Source organism: Etheostoma cragini, chromosome 5 (assembly GCF_013103735.1).
Source record: "Etheostoma cragini isolate CJK2018 chromosome 5, CSU_Ecrag_1.0, whole genome shotgun sequence".
NCBI lineage: Eukaryota > Metazoa > Chordata > Actinopteri > Perciformes > Percidae > Etheostoma > Etheostoma cragini.
Window position 1 is genome coordinate 1,317,473 of NC_048411.1, and position 27,267 is coordinate 1,344,739.

At 43.0% G+C, this 27,267-nt stretch overlaps 1 protein-coding gene across 2 annotated transcripts in view; it reads right to left on the bottom strand.

Moving 5' to 3' along the window:
- The window catches only part of zdhhc8b (zinc finger DHHC-type palmitoyltransferase 8b), an 83,523-nt gene that overhangs the window by 30,088 nt on the left and 26,168 nt on the right, over positions 1-27,267 (bottom strand). For both annotated transcript variants that reach the window (XM_034872852.1, XM_034872851.1), the window contains exon 2: positions 2,768-2,889. In XM_034872852.1, the coding sequence (XP_034728743.1) occupies positions 2,768-2,889 (122 nt within the window). The remainder of the gene's footprint in view (positions 1-2,767; positions 2,890-27,267) is intronic.

Below are 27,267 nucleotides of genomic sequence, written 5' to 3' on the forward strand. Positions count from 1 at the left end.
TTAATTAATTTAATTTTAATGTATACTCTTTATTGATCCCCTGTGGGGACATCACAATTCACACTTTGTTGTTATTACACACATGCTCAGGTTCTATACATGCACTAATGGAGAGAGTGTGTGTGTGTGTGTGTCTGTCTGTGTGTGTGTGGGGGGGGGGGGGGGGGGGGGGGGGGTTGGAGCCTTGGTCTGTACCTAGAAGGTGAACTGGTATCTTTCCAGCTACCAGTCCACACTACTTAGGTCTGAAAGGGGGACTTGACCAGCGACCCTCAGGTTCCCAACCTGACTCCCTAAGAACTGAGCTACTGCCCCTCCCCCCCCCTCACCATGCCTATTAAACTGTTATGGTTTCTGTTGGTTTTGGGACTGTCTTATGGTTACCTGTTATTTTTGTGCATTTGTTCGGTTTCCTGTTTTCTGTTATATTCCATGTGTCCTTCCTCGTTGTCTACTTCCTGTCTTGTGCTTGTCCCATGAGTGTCTGTATGTTCTGTTTCCTGTTTTATTTCGATAGTCTGTTTTTCTGTCTAGTCTTGTCTGGTTTAGTTACTCACCCACTGTATCACCTGTTCCCTGCTTGCTCGGTCCCTCTTGCATATAACCTCTGTGTTGCCGTTGACTCGTGTCAGATCCTTGTGTTATGGTGTGTTGTGTCTTGTGTGTGTTTGTTTGTGTGCGTGTTCCTGTCGGTGTGCTCAGCATTTGGATTCTTCCCTGCGGTTATTATTGCTGCGGTGAGTTTTTCCCACTTTCTGTGTTCCTGGTTTTTGTTTCCCTCTTTCTCTTTGGACTTTTTGGATTTGGGACTTGTTTTTTTCCTTGTGTTGTTTTTTGCATTTTCCCTCCCTGTGTTGGTTTGGAGATTCTGCTTTTGTTAATAAACCCTCATCATTAACTCCATGCCTGCCTGCCTTGTCTCTGCATGTGGGTCCTCTATTCCCTCCCTGTGACTGTAAACTGTATCTACATGAACTCACACTGAGCAGGGGCGTGCTGACACTTAGGCAGGATGGATGGATATTAAAGGGGATCAACTCATTGACCTATAAGTAATAAAATGAGCATTCATCCACACACTGCTAATATGTACTGTAGCGGTTGCCTAGGGTGACACAGTAGAGCTTTCAGTGTCTTGTTCTGAGAAGCTTGACACGAACAACAGCTATTGCTGAGGAACGGCACAATGACCAGTGGTGAAAGTATTCAGATCCTTAAAAGTAAAAAATACCACACTGTAAAAAATAATAAAGTCCTGCATTGAAAATATTACTTGAGTAAAAGTTTGTAAGTATCATCAGGGAAAGGTACTTATTGTATTCGTCATTAGACATTAACAAAACAACAACAAAATCACTGGATTTCCACACCACAGCGGGTAACAGTGCTAGCCTACTTTAAGTTGACCCCATAGACAAGCAAAAGACCCGCTCCACTTATGAAAATGAAAAGAAAACTTAATTGCTTACGTGGATCCTGCATAAGGTCAATAAAGCTTTTAACCAGCAGGGAAACTGAAAATGTCACTTACTGAGTCCTGCAATTTGCAATGGCACCCAGATGCTTGTTACGGTGCAGCCGTATTATCTCAACTCTCTCATCTGTCCATTACCTCATTTTGCAGTTTCCCCCAAAGGGAAAATGATAATAAATGTCCGCGCCATACATCAATGACCTTAATGGGGTGAAAATCTTTAATAGACACCAACCTTTCATTCTCACTTTTACAATCTAAGCGACGGGAGTGATTCTCTAAGCAGATGCCATTTAACGGCTATGTCAGTTCTTTTTATGTAATAAAACTTTACAGGTGGTCTGCTGCCTCTGAGATATAACACAAAGAGCTCCCCCTCCCTCAGTAGTCTAGACATCCCAGGCAAGGCCACCGTCACCTCTGGGGGAACCAGATTACCCGCTCTCTATACAACGTAATGATTATTATCCCTTAATGGACAGGTGGGAGACAGGTACCCATCATTTATAAGAAAATGACAAACATCCCGAGGATAAATGTAATCATCTTAACCCAGACATTGCACTAAGGTCAAGAGGCCTCCATCAGGAGCATAAGTCAGCGCGGCTGGTTTGACAGGCCAAGCAGCCGAGAGATGCTGCGAGTGGGGGACTGTTACGGGCTGTAAAGCGGATAATAGAGTCCTGAGACGGCGGGTAGCCTTGCTGCTCGGAAAAATACGGTGCTATTAAAGATGTCCCCTCTACACGACGACTCAACAGGGAGGAACCATTACTCAAACGTGTGTGCATATACATTATGGCAGATACTATTATTTTTAGCTGTCAAAATAAATATTGCAGGAGCTGCTGGTTCTATCCCATGTGTCCCTCCCCGACTTGTAATGTTTCCTAAAGTCACTTTCTTCTTTTCCTAAACCCGTCCGTCCCGTTTTCCTCGCATTTCACGGAACCGTAAGCCCCCCCACAACCTTTTCCTTAACTTAACAGGCCGTGTTTAATTCAGGAAAGTCGTCCTTGGGCCCATCACAGAATTTTTTGCGATTCCGTGAAACTGCCACAGATTTTGAGTTGAGGGGCTGTGTTAATTTCAAGGAATTCTGGGAGATCAGGTTGCATTAGGTACAAACTCCGAACAGCAACAATCACATAGAAGTACATCAGCTTCAAATAAGAGCCACATGTAAGTACTTTTTATTTTTATAACCATCATCTTGTTGAAGAGATGCTGATTGGATGATTTACTGTCACCAATCTAAAACTGATTTGCACTCTGACAGGCATGCATACAAACCTCGGGGGTAAACACCAGGGTCCATGAAGGTTGCCATGCTGAAGTTGGCCAAGACGAAGAGGAAGACCAGGCCATTGTAGAGGGGCACAGCGGGAGAGATCACCTTCGTCAACCAGGGGCACCTAGACACACACATTTAAAAAAGGGACAGAGATTAGGATTTGAATTCATATTTATCATAGGCGTGCTTTTCTGTTCTAGTCTCAGTATTAACGATTCATGACACATTCCATGACATATTCAAACTCTTTTCTTATGAGTCTTAGAAACATGTAGAAACATGATCACAGAGAGGGAATTAGAGCAAGGTCAACAGTGGATGCCAGATTCTGTGACCTACAGACAATAAAATCAAGCAGCAAGCTTCATTGATTGATTTTATTTGAGCATTTAAATATAAAAGTATGGAAACAGTACTCTGTGTCATACATTAAAATACAACAATAGTCAGGGATGACACAATAAAGCCCAAAGACTTATTTCCATCGTGGTCCCTCTTGATTAATAACAATTGTCTTGGGCGTTTCTAAGCGCTGGACGGAGCCACGGTGCCTAAAATGCCCCAAAAATAAATCGCAATTTGATATTTTCCTCATATCGTGCAGCCCTACTGTATGCTGTGCTGGTAAACTACGATGGCCACCTCAATGGAAACCTGTCGCTGAGGTCATCTCCTTTAAATTCCACCTACACAATGACCTTTTCCACTGCCTGCAAGTCATAACTTAGTCAGCGCTGTGAAATATTCATCTGTGTCCCCCCCACAGCCCTGCTCAATCACGTGGACTCAAATGTCAAGACACTGTGTACCTCCTAAAGTTCTATCATTCACTGTGTTCTTGTCTCTGTAGAGATGAAACACCGTTAAAATGAAGACGTGTTTGGGCGCACTGCGAAGGGCCTGTAGGTCAGAGACTCACAGAGAGAATTTATGAATCTATAAAGTTGCAAGAGTGGGAGAAGGTGTTTCAAAGAGAGACCCTCGCTTTCACTCGCGTTCCCAGCTCTCTTTCTGGACATAATGATGACTGACACACCCACGGCCACTTCATAGATACAAACCATTCAAGCACGCCTCTAGAGATTATTCTGACGTCAAAAAGGCAATCTCCTGGCTCCCGTGCCCTGATATCATCTTTAATCCATAGCTCCAGTCCTCTTTTGCTTTGTTGAATTATTCAGAGCCGTGACGTGGAGGCAGCCACTGACAGAATAGAGAAACGTTAACGGGGACGTGGTGGCCTCTCACATAACCAGTCTGCACTAGTCCCCAGCTCTATGTGGCCTAACGTGTGCTTGAGTCATTCTTCCAAGATATCACTCCACCACAGCAGAACAATGCTGGGGAAAAATCTAGTTGTCTTTATTCAACTGTAATTACACTGTATTACAAACATTTTATATACTCATTAGAGATGCAATTTATGATCAATAGACAATCAACAGGAAATCACAGCCGTTTGTGATGTCCTTCTCATTATGAACACACACGGTCAGCCACACTACATATCAAACTGAAAAAGACGTCTGAGTCTCAATCTTAGTTTGGTCATTTAAGTTGTGTCATTTTTCTCTGACTACAGTTTTCAGTGGTTTTTCATAGATTGTGTTCATTTATTTTCACATTACTTTTGCAAGATAACAACCTCAAAGAACCTGTCAGTGAATTTCCACTCACGCAGAGGACTGTAGTGAGTTGTACTGTGCTCGGTTATCATAGCTTTGCAGAAAGCAGACAAAGTACAAATGCCTAAAGCATTGATCAAAGGAAACCACAAGCGTGCAGCTCCGCAGTCTTACAAAATCCCAATTTACTCCCCTGTCTAAGGATCATGTGTTTTTGCCCACAGTGTGATACCGTCGATCCAACGAGAAGGAAAAAAAAAATGGAGTGCGGTTAACAGCAACCATTTTAGGATTCTGGGAGCAGACAGCGTGGGAGGAAAACGTGACAGAAAAAGCCTGATTAAGGACACAGACACTAGTTAATTGAGTAGGAGTAACAAATAACCACAGATGGCTTATCAGCACAGTTTACAAGCCATTTTACTTGCTTGTGTAACCATGATACTACAACTGGTGCAGAAAAGCCTCCATCTTGTCAAAATAAAAAGCCTTAGGATCAAGTTTATAAAGCTGAATGGGTTTTTGCTGCCAATAATGCAGTAATGTAATGAGTGTGGTTGAATCCTAGCTGGCCAAAGTTGAAGAAAGGCCTGAGTTCTCTGTGGTACTTAAAATACCTCAAAAAGGAGCTGCATGGAGAGGTTACAGAGCGGGCACCCTGCAGCCAATCAGCATTTCAAACTCCAGATAAAAAGCACCTGCTCACACCCAGCACACTGTCACGACAGAAGTGTAAAGACACTATTCATGCTGAGGAGTAAAATAGATAGAAATCCCATTTCATCTCCTGGCTGAAATAAGGAACAGAGCAAGGGACAACAAAGGATTAGAGAGGATTAATCCCCAGCTTGCTCCTCAGGCCGCCAGAGTACCACGCTGTCTCCTCACTAACACTAAGGGCACACCTTTCACTTTTGTTCTTCAAACATCTGCATCCTTCCAGTGGAAATGAGTTTTGACTCAATCTGCAGTTCTCCCCGTTTAAAGGCATTAACTGCAACTACAATACAATGTTCTCAGTTAAAGCATGACTGCAGAATTCTCAGTGCAGTCATAAACAATTGCTAGAATATTACAATGAATGATGCAGTAAATTGTCAGGTGTTTAATTTGTGTTATATTGTTCCATTATTATTAACGGAAGTGGAACGTCGTATAGACTAACTGAAACATGACTCTTTGCTAGCAAATTCACCATAACAACTTTAGGATGTGATAATATGTCGATGATGTGTTTATAGCTGGTTACAATGGGCAAAAAATAAAAATAATACAAAATAAGCAGCTTTAATTTCCACCCAAGTTGCGTCCAGTAGAAATCAGTTTGTTTTTTAAATATTCCTGATGAATTCCTTCAGCTGCAACCATCACAAACTGGGATTAGTTTCATCTCAACTGCAGCTGGAACTCGCTCCAAGTTGTAAAGCTGCACTTTGCTGCTCATCTTTCGACTCTCGCAGGCCTCATCTCATCTGTGGATTACAACGCTGCTGCATCTGATATCCACCCCGGAGACATAATGAAATCATATATTACACCCAGGCAGACGGCCACAGCGTCCATCCAGCCTCCTCTAAACAGACTGAGCCTATGGCTGTCCGATGGCCTTCTCAGCCACAGCAGCGGTGGGGGTGTCTCTGGTTGGGTATTAAGATTAGAGAAAACACCAGGCTTTCTTTCATGATAACACAGCTGTCTATCCCAAAAAAGCCTGGACATAAATCCTTATCTGCCACCCTAAAAAAAACCCAGGTTTGAGTTTGTCGATGAAACAGATGTGGGTCTGGATCTGCACTTCGAAATGAGCCCTCTAATCCCACTGCCCCAACCTATAGAGGGAGGAAACCACTCTGCGGCCTTTGTAAAGTAATTTGGTGTCTAATGAGCTTAAAGCTTTCTAAAGTGGTTGGTCCGCTGGCACGGTTACAGCTTTAAATAAGGTTGCAATCAATCCCATCTACACAGTGGTAGAATGTAACTAAGTACATTTACTCAAGTACTGTACTTAAGTACAATTTTGAGATACTTGAAGTCTTTTCTTTTAGGGTCACTTTTGACTTCTCCTCCATATTGCATTTTATACTTCACTACAATATTTATTATATTAGTTACTAGAGCCTTTACAAATAAAGAGTTTTCACACAAAACATACAACTTACACACACACACACACACACACACAAACACACAGCTGACACAAATAGTCAATTAATTAATTGAAAGATAATTCATTGGCAACCCTTTTGATACCCTTGACGGCCAGAAATGTCCAAAACACAGAAAGATAACAAAATACATGTAGACCCTGTCACATAGTTCTGTGAGAAATGGTTGAGAGCGATTTTTTTTGTATACGTATCGTATACAAAAAAAATCGCTCTCAACCATTCTCAAAAATTCTACTCAGTGTGCCTTTAATATGTTTCCTATAGGGATGAATCCATCACGTATTATCAGTAAAGCTTATCAGACAGAGCTGTCTGTGAGCATGAGTGACATCTATAGCATGATGCTGCAGGGTCACCGGGACCACTTACAGTAATGTGTTCGGCATATGGTGAGAACAACATGTCATTGATTAGTTCATTAACACTGAACCCCGTGGGACACACATGGTACGCCTGTTCTGCTTCAGACCGCCCGCTGATTTCCAGGGATCCTGAATCTGTTGCGTATGAACATTCATTCACAATTTTCATTATGTTTTTAAAAATTGGAATTGTATTCCATAAGGAAATGCAGCTCGGTGAGGGTTCGATTGTTAGGTTTCAGTTCTGATCCGTATCCATTGTTAAGAAATCTTTTCACATTTATCTCACCAGCCCCGCCCCCCAGAAACACTGCCGAGGTTAATTGTTTGCAGATTCCCCCCGACTCTTCACATTCTGTCAAACCTAATTTCATTCCTCGTAGGATCCATGAATGGCTGCAACTCTTACAGCTAACTCCCGCAGGACCTGCCAATCTCTCACAGCAAACACATCGCTGAGGCTCTGCATTCACACACTCCGCATTCCACACACACACTCGCACACAAACACACAAACACCACACGAGCGGGCCTGTTGTCAGCGCAGGTGACGGTGATGTTGGCTGGAGCAGAGCGGTTTGAGGCAGAGCTCCACAGACTGAATGGGGCATCATGAAATTCATCACGGAAGGGTATTTTCTCTTGTTTTTGCCCACTAACAGCACAGTAACAAAATACTTAGGTTGAGTTGTATATTCACATGTAAAGTGTAGGTCTCATTTAAGTTTAGTCTTTAGTCTACATAATGTCAGAAAAAATACAGTTATGGCCCTCATAAGTACCACAACACACTTCATACTAGTACAAGTTTCATACTAGACCTTGACTGGCTTTCAAACTAGTGATGTCACAAAATCATGTTTGTGCGCACGTCTTAATTTTGGATTTAAGGTGACCTTTCTCCATTCAGCAGATACATTCTAGTGTCAAACTAGAAGGTGGGCTTTAAGCTTTTAAAAATGTTTATTATGCATGAACAGACTTGCATATTACTACAAATTTAAGAGCTTGAAGAAAAAAATAAAATCGCCCTTGGGCTGTTTTTACGACAGCCTTGAGGAACTGTTGACTTCAATGTAAGACAACAGAGCAAAGGAGGAACCGGTGCAGCTGCAGGGTAGACTGTATTCCATCTACATTTCAGCTCATAGCTCAGTGTAATTTGCATATTCATAATTGCATTAGGGGGCCATTTGAAATGAAATAAAATGCTTTGCCCCCACACGCTGCCCTTTTCTACTTTACATATTCCTAATCCCATTTTTCATGGTCTGTAGAAAGAGGAAAACAGGAAATCTATCCTGTGAAGAAAATCGTTTCTATTTCCCTCAGCAACAACTGTAGTTTAACCGGCTCACCACAGTATAAATAAGCCCAGTAAGTACTGATACTATTACTGCCTTCCCCCGTACAAGATCATATTTCATTCCACAGCTGACACGTAATATGCTTTTCTGTTACAGAAATTCATTGCAAATCTAAAATTGAATTTCAAAAATGCGTTAGGGATAGTCATCCAACTGAACCTGAGGGAGATCCTCAAGGTTTTTTGCAACACTGGCAGTGTGTTACAGTGCCATCTTTCAATGACAATAATAATCTGATTTCAGTTCATATTCCCTGTAGAGGGGCCTTTTAATGTGGGGGGGGGGGGGGGGGGGGGGGGGGGGGGGGGGGGGGGGTAGGCATTTTGTTGGAGCAGATGTCACTTTTTGAAAACACAGATCTCACTTGGTCTCACAAACAAGTATTTCCATTTGTGTGTGTGTTTGTGTGTGTGTGTGTGTGTGTGTCTCAAGAACAGTGGCTTACATTTCTTTCCACTGTCCTCCTTCACACTGTGTTTAAAGTATTAAAAGAAACACACACGTTTTGATAATGTTGCCCCCATAAGGAATCCACAAAAGGACAAATCACACACACACACACACACACACACACACACACACACACACACAAAATGTTCTTCTCACACTCCACTGAATGCAACAAATCAACAGCGTCTGTTCTAATAATCCAATGAAACAAATGTCAACCACATTTTCTGAACAGTTTGCACTGACATGTGTCTATAAACTGGCACAACACACACACACACCCATGTGCATGCATTCACAAACACAGTGTGCTGTACAGGCTGGTGTGTAGTGTAATCTCCCCAAGGGGGGAATGACGCATGTGCTACCAATCTTTCAGGCTCCCTGTGGGAAACTGGAAACCAAACAGTGCCATGGGTCAGTTGGAGTAAACTGGGTTTATGGGGCCAAAGACACTGAGGCACTTAACTGATACAGTAAATATCTTTGGGTGTTCAGACCACAGTAACAAGGACGCTCAGCTCTGCCATTGCAACTGCTACCGGTTTGGATGTTTAGCTCTGCCAGGTTAAAATATGCCTCTGTATGAAACCCAATCTGGATATGGGCTTCTGTAGGGGGATGAGTGGGTGGATTCAGCTAACGTGGATGCCCCTTGCTTCAAACAACCATTGGGGCTGCTCACTCCGTTGCCAGGTTGGTGTGTACGGAGTGAAAGCAATGCATTGCCCTGTGTCACATTCCCAGCCACTCTTTATCTAAGCACCGAGCACTGCGACCTGCATGTGTGGCCACTGTCAACAGCTTCAAGAGTTATGACTCAAAGAGTCTTCCAGTCTGCTGCAGCGGCCTGTTTTCAGGTAATTGGTTGTTGCTGGACATTAGTGTCAATGCAACAAAGACAATGAGTTGTATTCAAGTCCGGAACTCAAGAATCCATTAAACTTAACATTACATTTATTAGAGTTCTTTCAACATTGATAATGCACGCCAAAATCCCAACGAGTAGTCCCTACATTACCAAATGTAGGGACTACTCGTTGGGATAGTTTGCCAACTACCCTGAGCCAGGAACGTGGTAGCTCTTTGTAGTCTCCAACCATAGACGGTAAATATTATCAATATATAGTCAGTCTATGTCTCCAACTCTCCCAGCTAGCTAGCTTGTTAACTGTCAGTTGCCAAGATAGTGAATCAATGGGACAATCCATTTACACAGTTTCAGATAATAGACTCTGGAGCTCTCTTTTCAGCCCTATCAAGACCAAATATGTATGTCAAAGTTTACCAAAGTCAAAGTGAAAAAGTTGGGTGGCTGTACATTGCAAAGAGTAAATACACAGATCCCAGGGACTGTAATTGATTTTGGATTTTTCTACAACATTCCACAGTTTAAAATGCTGTTAAAACCAGGGGTACAACAACAAAATACAGTAATCAAGCATGGACCGGTCTTAGTTTGACAGACTTGGTTTGACAAACCGTAGTGAACCACCTCCATGACAGTTCTCCACTCACTCACATAGGTTTCCAGTTAAAGCTAGTAAGGGGCATTGAGTTCATATTACAAAACTACTGTAAGAATGAGCTTATACTCTCTAAGAAATAAGCACATCTAACAATAAGAAGACTCAATTAATGTTTCAAGTCCCTGTTTCTTAACCAACTCGTTTATCTGACGGGAACAAGTTGGTGCACTTCTGAGCCCCAGCACGATGCCAAACCCCCCCCTGCCAGCACAATACTCAGCAGTTTTTAGGAAATGAGAGATAAGAGGAGCCGCACTGAACCCCAAGGAGGTTCTCCAAAAATACAGCAGACAGATAACTAGACGGAGGGACACAAACACACACAGATTCACACAGGCAGAATGTACATGTCAAATAAAACACAATGAGTTTTAAGTAATGGAGACTAGTTGTTGACCTTTAAGCCCATGCCTTAATGCACAATGACCCTTCACTATCTAAGCCAACCCCACTCTCTCAACACAATTATAACTGTTATGGCTATTTATCTGCAAGTGCCATCTGCAGACGGCCTCCATCCACACCAGTGAGGTCAGTCCAATTCTCTTCTCACTTCCTGCAGGAAGCCGTGTTGGAGCTGGGACTGGACATGCACACAAACACACACACACACAAGGTGCTCTGCAGAGAACCGAGCAATCCGCTCAGTCTCCAGCAGACACAATGGAATAGTTTGGACGGGGGGTCGAGGCAGATGGCCGCCCACCAAGAGCCAGGGTCTGCCTGAGGTTTCTCCCTGTTAAAAGGAGGTTTTTCCTTACCACTGTGGCATCTAAAGCTTCCTCTTAGAGTCTCTGTGAATTATGTATACAGTATACAAAATCAAATAGTGTGGTCTAGACCAACTCTATCTGTTAAGTGTCTTCAGATAACTTCTGCAGTGATTTGATAAAATTTAATATGTGGATAAATACTGGGATGTCTACACAACCGTGTGAGTCGAATGACTTCGAAAAGTTTACAGCTTTACTCGAACCAAAGTTCAAAACATCTGTTGTGTCTGTCTCCTTCAGTCTGTTGGTGTCTGTCTCCTTGGTCTGTTGTGTCTGTCTCCTTTACTCTGTTGGTGTCTGTCTCCTTGGTCTGTTGTGTCTGTCTCCTTTACTCTGTTGGTGTCTGTCTCCTTGGTCTGTTGTGTCTGTCTCTTTCAGTCTGTTGGTGTCTGTCTCCTTGGTCTGTTGTGTCTGTCTCCTTCAGTCTGTTGTGTCTGTCTCCTTTACTCTGTTTGTGTCTGTCTCCTTGGTCTGTTGTGTCTGTCTTCTTTAGTCTGTTGTGTCTGTCTTCTTTAGTCAGTTGATGTCTGTCTTCTTTAGTCTGTTCGCTATTTAGGTTTTTTTCCTTTCACTCATCACGTACACATGTTGCACTTACAGAGGCGTCATGTGAAGAATGTTTACATATCTAATATATCTTATATTCATATCATTCATATCATATTACATCATCATCATATGTACATTGTTAATAACCTGGAAACATACACATGCACAGCCCAAGACCATTGTGATTGGTTAAAAGATATGCCAATAGACCAGAGCACATTTTCCTCCCATCCCAGAATGCTGTGGGGCTTTGCCAGACTGTCCTCCGCAGCGCTGTGGAGGAAGGTCTGGCAACGTGAGACTAAGGTTTGACTGATAAACCTGATGTCAATACTGGAGCTGATGAGAACTGGTCTGAGGTAATACATATTAACACTTTGATAGGAACTACATTACAGTAAGATTAAACACACACACACAAAAACACACACACACACACACACACACACACACACACACACACACACAGTGCTACTGTATGTAAAGTCTTGTTTATCTGTGGGCAGTGTTGGCATCCACTGGGGATCAGCTTTCTGCCTTCTGGTCCTGGAGATTATTTCCTGTTCACTCCACAACACTCACCGACCTTTACCAATATAACACTGATCAAACTGGGCTGGTTTTACCACTCAAACATGCTGGGTCCGCTAATCCACTTAATCCCACAACTAAACCCATACAATGTGGAGCACAATGACAGTCACTAATAAAAAAACTCAGCTACTTTTATAACTAATAATAATACTTATAATGTATTTTCACATTGAGACAATTGCAAAAATCTTTCACAAAGGCTGCATCGTCATGCTACGCTGCTGATGCAGCCGGTGTCAAGCCACAGCAAATTCTGGTTGTGGTTTAAATCCGCTGCTTGTCTGCCCCTGCAGAGCCCATCAGCCTAATGAACTGTTCATCAATCAGTTTAATGTACACACACACACACACACACACACGCACACGCGCGCTGTGGCTGGTACCGAGGTTGGCAGAGATGGATGGCACAAGACTCGACTGGTAATAAAACAAAGGGGGGGATGTCTACACATATTCCTCCTCCTTTACAGCCCAAACTTTGAGTCAGACACCAGAAGACGGAGAGGGGTTTGGGAATCATTTTGGAGAGGCCCGTGTAACTTATGATGCAACAACTGCCGGAAATTGTTATAAAAGTGTGATAAAATCCTATGGAGTGAAAAGAAACAAAACCTATTCATGGGTGTTTTTCTGCTACTGTTATGTGCATTATTTAATTGGGCACAGATCATTTGTATTACTAATGAATCCTGAGTTTGTGTTTAATTTGCATTGGTAAAAGAACAACGGGTTGTACGTTATCTCAAAAGTTACATACTGTAGTCTCGCTTTCATAGCTAGCCTACTCTGTACCTCTGAGATTTGGTTGATGTTATTTGGTGTTCTGTTCCACCATACGTGACAGTGACCCTCAGCAGCTAGAGCAGGGCCTTGCCCAGAACCCAGAGGTTACTGAGGTCCCGCCAGACAGACACAATCGGACCTAACCCTGAAGCCAGCGGAGCCGTCGGAATAAAAGCAGCACTGGCATTTAGCCTCATTTCTCATGCTCAACAAATCAGACAGTTTAGTGGCATTGTATGGACAGAACACATCCTGGCATCTGTTGTTGTCTCATCATGTCTCCAGTACAACAAGTGTTTAAGCCAAAGAGATTATGAACCAACTATTTTGTAACCGGGCTCACCTCACTCAGCATTATTAATGAATACTGGAGAAGATATTTTCAACTTCCCTGGCAGTGTGAGTAGTTAATTATCAGTCAAGTCCAGCCTTGCGGTAAACCTAGATAATATCATTAACATGCCCTTTTAAATTCACCTGTTACACACACACACACACACACACACACACACACACACACACACACACACACACACACACACACACACACACACACACACACACACACACACACACACACACACACACACACACACACACACACACACACACACACACACACACACACACACACACACACACACACACACACACACACACGGCTGGATTGGAGAATGGGATTTGGCCTTCTGTTCCCCTGTAACAGATTTGCCATCATGGTAAAAAGCAATTATTGGACTTTCCCTAAAGACAATATTATGGGATATTCACAGTTGGAATACAAAATTCTTTAATCCTAAGTGATTGTCCATATGCAGCTCATAATATTGTACTTTCCAATACAATGTAGCCGCTGACAGATGTGGAAAGAGATTGAACCCACAGTCAGACTGAATATCTATTTGGCACATAATACCACGGCGCACTGTGAGGAAGGCCGACGGCAGCGTTGCTGCGCAATACTGACAAACAATTTGCTGGATATTACAAATGTGTTATTAAAATTTAAACTCAAAAGGGACATCTCTTTTACTTTGGTTACTTATATTATTTCCTACAGTGCTTAAAAACGCTCTGAAATTGTCTCTACGTGCGTCTTGAATGCTTAAACATGTGTGACTGGTTTGAATAAAATAAGCTTTCTTAGGTGGTCTCTCCCAACTACAGAGAAAGTTTGTACTCAGCACAAGAAGCCTTTGTTCAGGGACCTAGGTGAAACACTGCTGCCCCACAGGAATTTCAAAGTGTAGGAGACGATATTTTTTCCCATTTACAATATGGTGCATGTCTTCCATGTGCAGTGCATGGCCACGGACTCAAAGGGAGGTTTCTGTGGTACGGTGGTGGGCTCCATAATAGCCTAGCCTCCACAACAGCCCACACATCTGGATGTATTATGACAGACTAGGGCTGGGACCAGAGCCACTCTCCCACCACTGATGTCCAGATGTGCCTCCCTGTGGGTCTTGATCTGATGTCTACCATTGTAGGTGGAAAATAGCTATGGTTAGCATTAGCATAGGAGTGCATATGTGTATTTTATTGTGAAGGTGTTAGTTTTAGCATTGTGAACATTAATGGATTTTGTAATGTGAACTGTGAGCTCATGGTATAAACAGATGGCAAAATGCCTTTGGTTTTATGGGGGTTGATGGGCTGATCCAGCCAGGTCGAATGGTAGTTGAGAGAAATGATCACGTTATTGAATCTATTGTTTCGTTTACAGGTCACGTTAATGTCATTATTTTTGTGTGTTGATTAGAAATTTTGTGGTAATATATTTCAATGGGAAGCCTTTTTGATAGTACAGAAGTGAGATGTCTCACTCTAGAGCTAAAACAAGTAAGATGTCTCACTCTGGAGCTAAAACAGAGACCTAAACACACAGGGTGAAAACAGGATCTGCAGCAATGTGCAGTACAACAGACATGGTGTTTTTTGAAAATGAAACCATTTAAACCTATTCTGGTCCAACCTTGAAATACAATTATGAACCTGAAAATTAGCAGAATATGGGCGCTTTAAATTCCCTCCACTGAAAATGTAAATTGAGTCATAACAGAGCTTCAGAGCTTTAAACAGAAGTGTTGAATTGAATTTGAGCATCTTTGGATTTAAGCTGGGAGCCTGGGACCTTTCATAAGAATCTTCTTCCTGAATTTGAATTTGAATTAATGAAATTGAACATGAATTAACCCCATCCCCATCATGTCTTTGTGTCTACACTGCATTGATATATGTGCTAAACAGACGTGTGGAATTAGCAGGAGGACAAAATGTCCTTCACTTCAAGCTTAAATCTGCTCCATCCCCCTCCCTTCATCCGTCTCTCAGTTGTTCCTCTTCATCCATCATGAGCCCGGGAGCTGCGGCAGGTGCTTTCACTAAACCTCCCTCAAGAGCTCACCCCTTCCATTTCCTCCTCCTCCTCCTCTTCCAACCCTTTCTTTCTCCTCATTCATCTCTGTCTCTACGCCTCCCACTCTCTGTCCTCTCTCTCTCTACTAAAGGAACTCATCAGTGGCCCCTTCACATCTGCAGGAATCTTAATTGTATATTGTCAAATGTGGGTTTTTTATCCAGCAAGGGAGGTGATCTAGATCAGCTGAGGGGCTGGAGGGAGACTATGCACTCACCCACACACAGATGAATGTGCAGAAATACACAAACCAAATATAAAGTATGAAAGAGCATGCTTGCACATACTTGTTCACGGGAGCTCGAAGAGAGAGAGAGAGAGGGAAAAGCGGGATGGGAAATGTCTGATAGGCAGCTCTATGATATCATAGTTGCCTGCTCCTTCTCTGTGTGGATAGCTGCAGGGTTCAGCATGAAATAAGACCATCTACTTGTACTTTGCAACCTTTCTAAAAGCACAGAAGACACACAAATAGGATCTGCCGATTCCATGCTCAGCAGGCCGGGCCGGGCAGGGGCTCCACGTCCTACATGCTGCCGAGGGAAACAAAGAGTCCTATTGATTTACTGAGCTGCAACAAGTCAAGACAATGGTTCCTTTTAGCTACAGAGGCTGGCAGCAATCGGCAGAATCCCATCAGTGTTCTCTGAGAACTTGGGGACAAAGGGAGGGACAGACAGAAGGTGGGTGGGTCAATAAACGTGGTTGGTTTGTCTTCAATGCAAGCTCTCTAGCTCAAGTCACAGCACAGAACAGCATGACGGCGCACACATGACTGGGCACATTTGCTAACACTCAACGGTTGCATAATTGATATCACAGCAGTGTTTTTTTTTTTTTTTTGAGAACTTCAATATGTTCTTTCACATCAAGTGCCAATTCACACGCCACTGCCCTGTGAGCCTTGCTTAGTTGGCAAACTTGCTGCCAATGGACAGATGTAAATACAGGTCTCTGACATCAAAGGTCCTATGGCATGAAAATGTTACTTTATGAGGTTTTGCAACATTAATATGAGTTCCCCCAGCCTGCCTATGACCCCCTAGTGAATAGAAATAGTAATCGGTGTAAACTGAGCCCCGGGTGTCCTGCTCTGACTTCAGATACAGTATTAGGGGACCACTAATGTCTATTAAAAATCATCCAAAGAGCACCATGTCATGGGACCTTTAAACGCTCACAGGGACAGTTACAGCGTCCTGGCTCCACCATCCCAAAATAAGTAAGAGCTCCTCTTGTGATGCAGACTCAAATGAGCACTCAATCTTTCCAAAGAAGCGTTTAAAAACCGACGGAAACATAACAGGGATAGTTAAGAGCTTGGGCTAAAAATGTGCACTTAGGTTATGTAAATGGGAGCACATAGGAGGCATGCAACACCAAGGGAAAGCAGGAGATCATTCCATGGGTAAGTTTTGGATATTGGGAGGGTGCAGTTTAAGGATGGAGGGTCAAAATGCCTGGTCCAGAATGAGATCTGCTACATTCTGGCTAACTTCTGATAAAAATAGACAAATGAAAGCTGCAAGCACCGGTGAACGGGCCCTAGTACAAAATAATTGACTGTTTGCGATGGCTGTCTAATCATAGTTATCAGCAGTAACCATAAATATGCCTAGTTGGCCTGACAAGCTTCGGATTTATCCATATATCTAAGCAGTGCTGGTTGATTGGGTGTGAACTAAACTATTGCTGATAGAAACTACAGCAATTCTCCCCAAGAAAATGGAAAAGCGTAGCCTGCATTTACAGTTCAATCTTGCTTGACTCACATGCCAAAGGATCTTAAGAATATCATGTGAAAAGGCAGGAGGTAACTTATCTAAACCAACTAAAGCGCCTGCTGCTGGCCTACTTCCCTTATTAAGGGGATTCTACTGGATTCCTCTCCCTTGACGCTCAGGTCGCGCCATCTGCTCCGGCTGCACCGGGGAGTGTATCATGACGCTGACAGCCCTGCAAATTGTGATTCTTAATGAAATTGTGGAGCAATATGTAAGGTCTTATCTGCTTAGGGGGCTGTTGAGGCCTTTCCCCCTGCCACCGCAGCAGACAAGAGCTGTAGAGTCAGGGCAGCGGGAGCCTAGCTGGAGCCATATGCAGGGATAAACGCTGATGTCAGGTCACCACTGATTCAATAAGGAGGACTCTCGAGGGCTTCTCCACTGGGCTTTTACAACAACAACATATTCACATTAAGAGGTTGGGATTTCATTACTGAATTGTTAAGCGATTCCTGGACATATTATTTGCTGAAAGGCTCAACGTAATAATGGGGAGTAGCGAGTTGACATCATGTAGGAATAAAGACTAATGACCTTTATTAAGATAAATGTATTTTGTTCCTTCACGGAACTGTTACTCAGAGCACAGCCCTGCAGAAGATGAGAAGCATGAAGATTTATTTGAAAGTCCAGCGCTATGCAGAGTAACACCAACTCAACTCATGCATTTTATTCTGGGTGATGATCCAAGTGGTCGTTTTTTGCAGGACGCTAATGAAAGAAACTAATAGTTTACACAGAGCACTATTCAGGCCATTTAGTGTTACTAGCTCTGCGTTGTGTTTAATGGGTTTGAAAAGACAGATTCTGTCTATAAATACACATGCTGACCCAATTATAGGTAGAGCAGAGTCATCTGTGATTTAGTCTGTTAAAGCCAGCCAAAGAAATCCCCTTGAGTAGGCTGGGAGGGGTCAGCTAATATTCTGAAAATAATTAGAGTTGGATATTTGAATAAACAGCCAAAAATCCATTGTGATAAGTTTTAGAAGTATTTGACTCGTTTGCCTTTAGACCATATAGTGTGTACAAATTCAGGTTGAAGGTTTTTATACTCTAAATGCAGGTGTGAGTGCACCCAAAACGCATTGAGGACACCTCGCTCAAGCTATATCCCGTGGTAGTCAAGTGTCCACATACTGAATGTACTGTACGTGTCGTGAATCCAAATGCATCCCTGTGGCCACATGGAAGAACTGCCGAGCTGCGTGGGTGAGTGCACATGTGCATCCTTTTATCAGGTCTCTAAAGAACTTTCCTGAAGCCTGTGGATTTGGGGGTTTTCCACATGCTGTCATCTCTTCCCAATAATACTGAGAAAAAAATCCTTATTCGGCCAAAAGGAAGGAGGCCTTGATAAGCCGAGTTAAGGAATCCACCATGGGTGAAAGGTTGAGACCCAAATTCACCACAAAGCAAAACCTTAGAAGAAGAAAACAATGAAACTTCATTGGCTTAAAGGAATAGTTGGACATTTTGGAGCCGCGCTTATTCCCTCTCTTGCTGATCATTAGATGATAAGATCAATACCACTCTCCTGTCTGTGTGGTAAATATTTAACCTACGTAATTTCCTGAAGTTTGCACTGGTAACTTAGCAACTGCTGGTAACTGAGCAACTGGTTCTGGGCCAAGAAATAGTCAAGCAAATGACCCTCTTAAAAGCAGAAAATTATTATTTTTAGATTAAATTTTTGTACTGAACTAAACCAAATTGATTAAATGAGATACGACAATTTTAATAGTGAGCTTAGCTGAAGGTAGGAGGATTTTCCTACCTCTGGGCAGTCTATATGCTAAGAAAAGCTAACTGGCTAATGGCTGTAGCTTAATATTTACTGTACCGATATGTGAGTGGTATAGATCATCTCATCAAACTCTCAGCAAGAAAGCAAATACGAATAATTCTGTAAAATGTCAGAGCTAGAGTGATGGTGGCCACTAGCTTTCAGCCGACAAAATCAACTGTAAAAGTCCAAAGTTCCCATATTATGAAAAAAATGCATGCAAACTTGGAGAAAACTCTCCATGCTGTTTTGAGTGAGGTCCGGTTTCTGAATGTCCTCTGTCTTCAGTCTCCGGGTAAGCTGTTCAACATCTGCACAGCTGACGAGGTGGCTAATTGTAGCATGCTAGCTCCTTCAATATGGCTTAACACTGCTCCAACAGCCACTAGTTGACCATAATCTCCAAAAGAACTAATCCTGTCCCTGTTGTGAGGGATTCCACAAGTGTCCCTGGTCTAGAAGAAGTCTCCCAGCTAATCCTGCCCTGGACTGACCAAAGCTGGAAAAAGACTTATCTAGCTGATGGATCTTACCGAGCTACTAGTGGCTAATAGTGTTTTTTGAAAATGAAACCATGTAAACCTATTCTGGTCCAGCCTCAAAATACAAATATGAACCGGAAAATGAGCAAAATATGTGCGCTTTAAAATGAATATGTGTTCCATGTGTCGACTGTAACTGTCACACCTGGAGCTAATCTGCTTATACTTACTGGGACTTTAAGCACATTTCTGCTCATACCGGTGTTTACAAAGCATTTGACCTCATTATCACCTGTTTTTATTCATGATCTGCACTAACCAAATCCTTGCTAGCTTTTTTCAACCTGCCTCATCATCACAGCACTTCTCTGGAGCCTCTGGAAGGCCAGTCACATCTCTTAATTTAACCTTAATTCATCCAGATTATGCATGCTGTACCCGTAGTTCTGCTGTTAGCCAGTGATCAGCAAGGGTCCAGGGTTCTCCACCAGCATATCCTGGTGTAAACCCAGTTAGCTAGTTCTCACGCAACACAACTCCAAATGAGAGCACCAGGAATCTGCTTTACACCCAGGCAGCCATTAGGATCCATGACGTGAGCAAACATCCCCACACAACCAAAATAGAGCTCTGCTTCCAACTAATCCCAGATGAACAGGTGCTTCTATTTAAAGGATCAAATCCTCTCCAATCCCCCCATTGGAATTCCTCTTCCTTCTTTTTCTCTTTGGTGTACAGTATGTCCCCCCCCCCTTATTTTTACTTCCTGAATCATAGGCAGAGAAACAAAAGGATGGAGTCCTGAATGAGCTGTGGAAATGTGCATGAGGGAAACCACTTAAGAAACCGAAGCTTTCACCACCCTTCCCCTGAGAGAGAGTGCCGAGGTGTTTGACAGAGCATGCTCCTTTCAAATACAATGGTGAATTGGCACTTCTCATTCAATTTATTTGAAAAAATGTCTGTGTCCAGTCAGTAAAACGTTTCCAATATTAACCAATACACTGCTACATGATTCAAGGACAGAAATCTACATAAGCAGTACAAGAAACATAACCGTACACGCTTAAAATGAGAATATGCAGCATGGAAATAGGTCCGGATTTGAAACTTGAGGACAGAGCATCTAGGAGCCAATATTTATTAACAAGCAGCTTGGTGGCAGAGTGTCCCTCCCATGTCAGTAATCGGAATATGTTGAGTGATTAATAATCAGGGCAGCAAAGAGGGAAGATTGCCTTGATCCCAGACTGAATAAACATCTTAGGAAAGTTCACACAGAGTGCTAGGGCAACCTAGATGACGGAAGCGGGTTTGAATCAGAGGAGGAGGAGGAGGTAGTGGAAGGAAAGAAAGGAGGTGACAAGATTTACTTTAGCCTCTCCTTTGTTTTCTTTGAACTCAAGACCTTGAATAGCTGTGAGGCCCGCCAGGCAGAGCAACACCTGGTGGACACTGAGTGACGGGACAATGTGGTGCAAGTCTGGCTTTGACAGCAGCCACAAGATGGATTGATGGCATCCTGCGAGTACAGGATCATTATCAAAAGAACAGTTTGGCAAACCAAAGCTCTCATGAAAGCAGCTGAGTTTGAGCTCGGCTAATTATAATTTCTCCTTCGGGCCAGAAACCAATTTTCAATCCCACAAAGTTTCCCCTATCTTGCTGACAGATTGGCTCGGGGCACTGTTTAAAAGCTGTAGGGAAAATAATTTTCTTCTAACAACCAGTGGGGTCTGGATTCTGCCTTTAAAAATGCAGAAAGAGTAATCCCTCCACTCCTATCGCTGTAAGTGGGTAGAGGAGCCAGGGAGCAAGCAAACATAAATTCTATTGTAGTAGTCCAAATGTGTTATGTTGTTAAAGGGGGAATAAGGTTGACAGGCCCCTGGGGCTGGTATGGACAGCCAGCTATTCACACAAGCACAATCACGACCTTTAAAATATTAATTTTGTCCAGCTTGTGCAGTCTTGGCTTTTATTGCAGACACAATGTGACATGCATGGGCTGCAGCGGCTCAGCAACATACATAAAGAAGGAAAAGGCCAGGGGCGCCTGAGTGTGGGACAGTGGTCTTGGCTTTCTTAAAAGCCTTGTTTCCTTTCTGTGGCTTGACCTGATGAGTTCGCCATGAAAAAACTGAGTAGTAGTGATGACTTTGGTTGGCAATGTGGGTTTTGTACTGAATTGAATTGAAATGTCTTTAATGTCCCCGAGGGGCGATTTGGTTCAGAACAGGCAACAAACATATACACATTCACATAAAAAACACATACAAACACGAGATAATAATTCATCACTGATGCATGTCGCTGCCGCAAGGCTGTTATTACTAAATGTTATCATATATATTTAATATGATTTAACATATTATGCCAAAAAATCACAAGTCTTTATTGTCTCCCACAAACGTTTTTTAGTGATTTATTCTTAACCTTTATTTTTATTCACTTCAGAAAAAAAAACTATGAAAAAAGCATCATGGGTCACTAAAGGTTTCCATTGAAACAAAGAAATTAAATCATGTGTGATGTGACATATGTGATACTGTACTTAAGCACAGGGATGGTTTGAGCTAAATGCTAGCAGCATTAGCTGGCACGGCAGCTGGAAATCATAATTTACACTCTGTTGTTGTTACACACAGGCCTGAACTACACACACATGCTCAGTACCTGTACATGTACTGAATGGAGAGATGTCATAGTGGGGGGTGGGCTGCCAATGGAAAGGCACTCTGAGCAGCTGGGGGTTCGGTGGCTTGCTCAAGAGCACCTTGGCAATGCCCAGGAGGTGAACTGGCACCTCTCCAACTACCAGTCCACCACCATACAGGGACCTGAACCTCCGGTTCCCAACCCAACCCCCTACACACTAAGCTACTGCCACCCCAGGTACTTAGGTGTGTGTCACGGCCGCTGTTGGCTTAAAAAAACTGTTTCTTCTTCTGTGTAACAAACCATCTGGCCCGTCAGGTCAACACATTCATTGTAACAGTGCAACATGTAGACATTTAGCACTAGGTTGTTTGTTCACCATCTTAGTCTGTTAGCATGCGAACAAAAGCAAAGTAGCACTAAACACTAACACTGATGGGAAATTAACCCAGGTATTATGCAAATGAAACGTTTGACTTTTCAATTGCATTAGATCAACAAAGTTGTCCCTATTCATCTTGGGGGAAACGTGAATGGTTGTTCACAATTTCACAACAATCCACCAAATACTTTTTGAGTCTGGACCAAGGTAGTGGACCACTGCTGGCGTGGCTAAAGACATAACTGAAAAATAAATGCATTTCAAATTTGCAAAAATTAAAGCTTGTTAGTATCTGTGGTTATACATGATACGTATTCAACACAAGGCACATAGGAGCTAACGTATTATATAATCCATTAAAAAGCATGACTACACTGTTGGCTAAGCCAGAGTGAGGCTGTAGGCACTCATGGCTCTATGAAGTGCAGTTGATAAAATCATTTTTTGAAGAGTTTTATAGAACCATCTGGGAGGGAAAGTTGGGACCTATTAAAACCAAACCCATCCGAACATTCCTGGGACTCTGACATCCAAATAACTGGATCTCATCAGCGAGGAAGGAGTGTGGCGCTGCACTCTTCGTTGCTTGGCAGAGACACACTCAGCACTTTGTGCCCATTCTTTGTGCTGGTTCTGAATCTCCGAAACACAAAAGCCCTGCAAACATCCACTGAGAGATGACAGAGAGACAGCCAGCCAGGCGGACTGGAAACAGGTGGCCATATAAAAGAGTGGACATACTGTCATTGGGTATCAGCAGGTGTGGTGAGACTTCTCCCACCTGAGGGTGAGGAACAAACCGTGCATGTACTGAGTGACCCTTTGATATACCTCACACAGACAGACACACACATGGCTCATACAGTATTGGGGCTTTTGATGACCGCGGGAGATAATGTGTGTCAGTTTCAAAAGACAGAAACACATACATTGTACCAACATCCTTGTCAGGAAAGCATTTAAAACGTTCGACTTGTTTCTTGACAATGCTGATTTTAGAAGCAATGGGCGCAGCCAGAGAGTCCAAAATGGAGGACGGCATCATAGCTTTTCAGCTGTGTTTCACCCTCAACTCATATCAAACGTCCTCTGTCAGAGTCCAAACAGCTCAGTGGAAAGCTTTGGTGAATGGCACTAGCATTTTCAGGGAAATTTTCGATTCATGAAAAAATATTAAATGATTAGCTGTGCAATCAGATATTAACGTGTAGATTATTTAATTTTCAAATGTCTGTCTGGTAACAGCAGAAACAAGCAATACCATATGGGAATCAAGACGGACAAAACCATGAGTAAAAAATTAATATTTAAAGTGGATACTGTTGATCCTTTCACACATTATTTATGAAGTAGTATAAACTCTGCACACAACAAACAAGTGTACCTTGGCATAATTATAGATGGATTTTGGTCCTGCGCAGACATTTTATAAAATCAAACAATACACTGTCAATTGACAATTAAATCCAAGTTTACCGAGTCAACATTCAGTGAAAATCCAGTAACAGTAAAACAATAAACAAATGAGCTAGAGTCTATTCTGGAATCCATTATCCGGTATTTCTGGATCTGTGCTACCCATGAATTCACGTCTTGTCTTAGTTTGTCACATCTGACCAGGCTGCATGGACAACACTTTGCTCTGCTCCAGTTTGTATCAACATGACATGTGAGTACTGCACTTTTGCATATATCATATCATAATCAGCGAATAATGAGGCACATCCATGGTGCTCTGCCCACCAGGGCTCAGACTGAACAGCTCGCTCATTGTGACTACTACATCAAGCCTGACACCAGTATGTCCCGGGACACTCCATCAGCAGGCTAAATCTCTGACGTGAAGCAATGACCTGCAGCAAATGGGACATTTGGGTTAAAGCATTTATTTAGGAAATCAAAGGTTTCCCACCAATGAGTATGAACAACAAATATGAGTGAAGCGGTCTTCTCTCTTTGAATTTACAGAGTAGAGTAGAGTTCACGACCAAGTTTGATGCAACAGGATGTAGAGGGCATCTGATCCTCCTTCCAAAGAAATATTTGCCTTTGCCTAAACTTTCACTTACTCCCCTGGTCTTGGCAGCCATAAGGTCGGTCAAAGGGTTGGGTTTTCTTCAGTGAATAAAAATGTTCTACTTTGCCCTCTCTGTGCTCCGCAGTTAATAAAGACTTTAATAGCTCTCTCTTTCCTGCAGTAACCCGGCCATGACTTTAGCTTGCTTTGCTCCCTACTTCATAGAAAGCAAAGAGTGTCTCAATATCATCTTATTTAAAGCTCCTCCTCTTGTCAGCGAGCTATTTGTGGCACAATCTATCACTTGAAATCACAACCCTCCCCTTCAACTTCTAGTTGTTAAAGTGTGGCATTCTTGACAGATGGGTGCTGAACAATGAACACTCACTGTAGTTTGCTCTCGGTGAGAGTATAAACTCACTGCTAGGGATGTTACAATGACCGTTTTCTTTTAAAATGCTGGGGCACTGTGTAGCCTCCAACATGGATTTCTTGAAGTGCAAATCATGGCTGAAGGAGGAGATGACGGTACTCAGGACATTCATCAGCCATCTAAGAGGACTAAGTCTAAGCATGGGCATATTTTGGTTATTATAAGAATGGCGAAGGACAGTTGCTTGATGATAGTCATCCTGTCTGCAGAAGGTGCAGGAAAGAAGTTGCTGCTAAAGGCGTTGAACACACTTTTAAAAATACCACGATAATACCAACAACCGTGATTACGTTGGTCCCTAGAACCATGAGGTTACATTTTCATCCCTACTCACTGCCTTAAAATGATTCAGTAAAAGCCAAACACTTTATCTGACTTGAAGCACCTCCCTCCTCGCAGAGCATGGAATCATTTTCCATTAGACTTAAAGAGATTGAATCAGCAAAAGAGATTCCTTAAAGCAAAAGAAAGGGAAGTGAGCTTTTGGCTCCATGTCAGATGTGTTTAACTATTGTTTTAGTAACATTGTGAAAAATATGGAAATCTGTAATAATTGCCTCTGCAATGTGCGAAAATAAAAATGAAAAAGGGATTCAATTCTTATTCAATTTGTGACAGTGGCAAACAGCCAGACATAAGAGACACACTGTGAAGTCACTACTTGGCTAGGAGAGCTGGTGATGGTGTGTTGGGGGGGGGGGGGGGGGGGGGGGGGGGGGGGGGGGGGGGGGGGGGGGGGGGGGGGGGGGGGGGGCTACTGGCTCCTCACAGGTCCCTCTCTGCGAAGAGAAGAGAAATGTCATGTGATTGTGGGCCTATGAAACAGAAATTCTATTGATCTCCTTCCACTAACTGGCTGCACTGTTAAATAAACACAGTTGAAATAACTTAATGTTCCCACTTTCCAGCCAAAGAAAATTTAATTAGAGGATTAGTTCTTCTGTTTACTGGCCCTGTATTGTTGTGTTGTGTTCAGCAGTTTTCTGACAGTCGCTGAGGGGGTGTGGTGGTGGAAGGGGAGGGGGTGTCAGTCTCATTCTGTGTGTAGAAAAAAGCAGCAGAGTGGAGTATTAATTGTCCCACTGTCAGCCACAGGCACTCATCTTATCCCTGAACCATTAATCATAAAGTGAGAGGCGGGCAAAGGGTGCTGGGCCAAAATCACATATGCATGACGGCAATTTGTAACAGCAGGAATCTGATCAGGAAAAGCACATTGTGGTTCCCATGCTGATGCATTTTGGGTCAGCAGTGTGAGATTGGCTCGTTTGAATATCAGTAGAGCAACACCTCGCTCACCAGTGCATTGCAGACTAACTGGCAGGAAGGAGTTACAGCAAACACACGTACAGTGTGTGAACGCAGGATCTCATTAAAAACACAACCTCAGACAGAGCGAAACAGGTCTCTCTCCACGCAACAATGCTGGCTTTCTTTTTCATTCCACATACCCTCCCTGGAGTCTGAAGTCTAACTAGCGCCGGTCTCTCCTGAGCCATGAATAAGACAAACAGTTCACGAGTCAGAAACTTTTTACATCCACACCTACTGACGAGGAGAAGAGAACAGCAGCCGTTAGTGGGCGCAGCCTCCCCCTCACTCGGTTCAATGAATGAATGGAGGCTCTATTGAGCCTGGATGGTCTGTTGCTTCAACCCACAGTGGAAAATATGACGACCCAGCAGCAGGTAGGAGAAAGAGGCTTCTGGGACGGGTGGGAGGTCCCACCACCAGTACTCCCACTTTACACACAGCTGCTTGTATGTCTTTGTGGAATTTAACTGACAGTTACAACCGGACTGACCTCGAGGTTAGGGGGTCTTTGTCTCAAAATTGAGTGACTGCTCTTTGAGCAAAGGCAAAACACGTGCAAGTTAAGTCCCCCGAAACCCGGAGACATCACCCCAATTTGCACCAGAGGATCCTGGTTCTGGGGTTGTCTCTTTAGCCATAAAGCCACATACAGACCAACTTTAGCCAGGTGTGAAAAAAAACACAGCCCACCCATTTATTTGAATGTTACCAGCCCAGAGGCAGATCTATAAGCGTAGCATCCTCCAAACAAACTGAAAACTGTGAAACGGTCCAAAAGACTCTTTAAGAGGCGGTGAATGGCAGCCATGGCTGTCTCACAAGACGTCTGCAAAGACGAGCTTGGATAATTTACGACAAATCCAGGGTCTGTTTGCCATAATACATTACTGATAATAAAATCAAATAATTAATCAGGATGGTTCCAATTCAGCTCTATACCGTAGGACAGGGGTCATCAACAATATTTGTCAGAGGGCCAGAATTTTCCAGACAGTCTCCTTGGGGGCCGGATCCTTAAATAAAA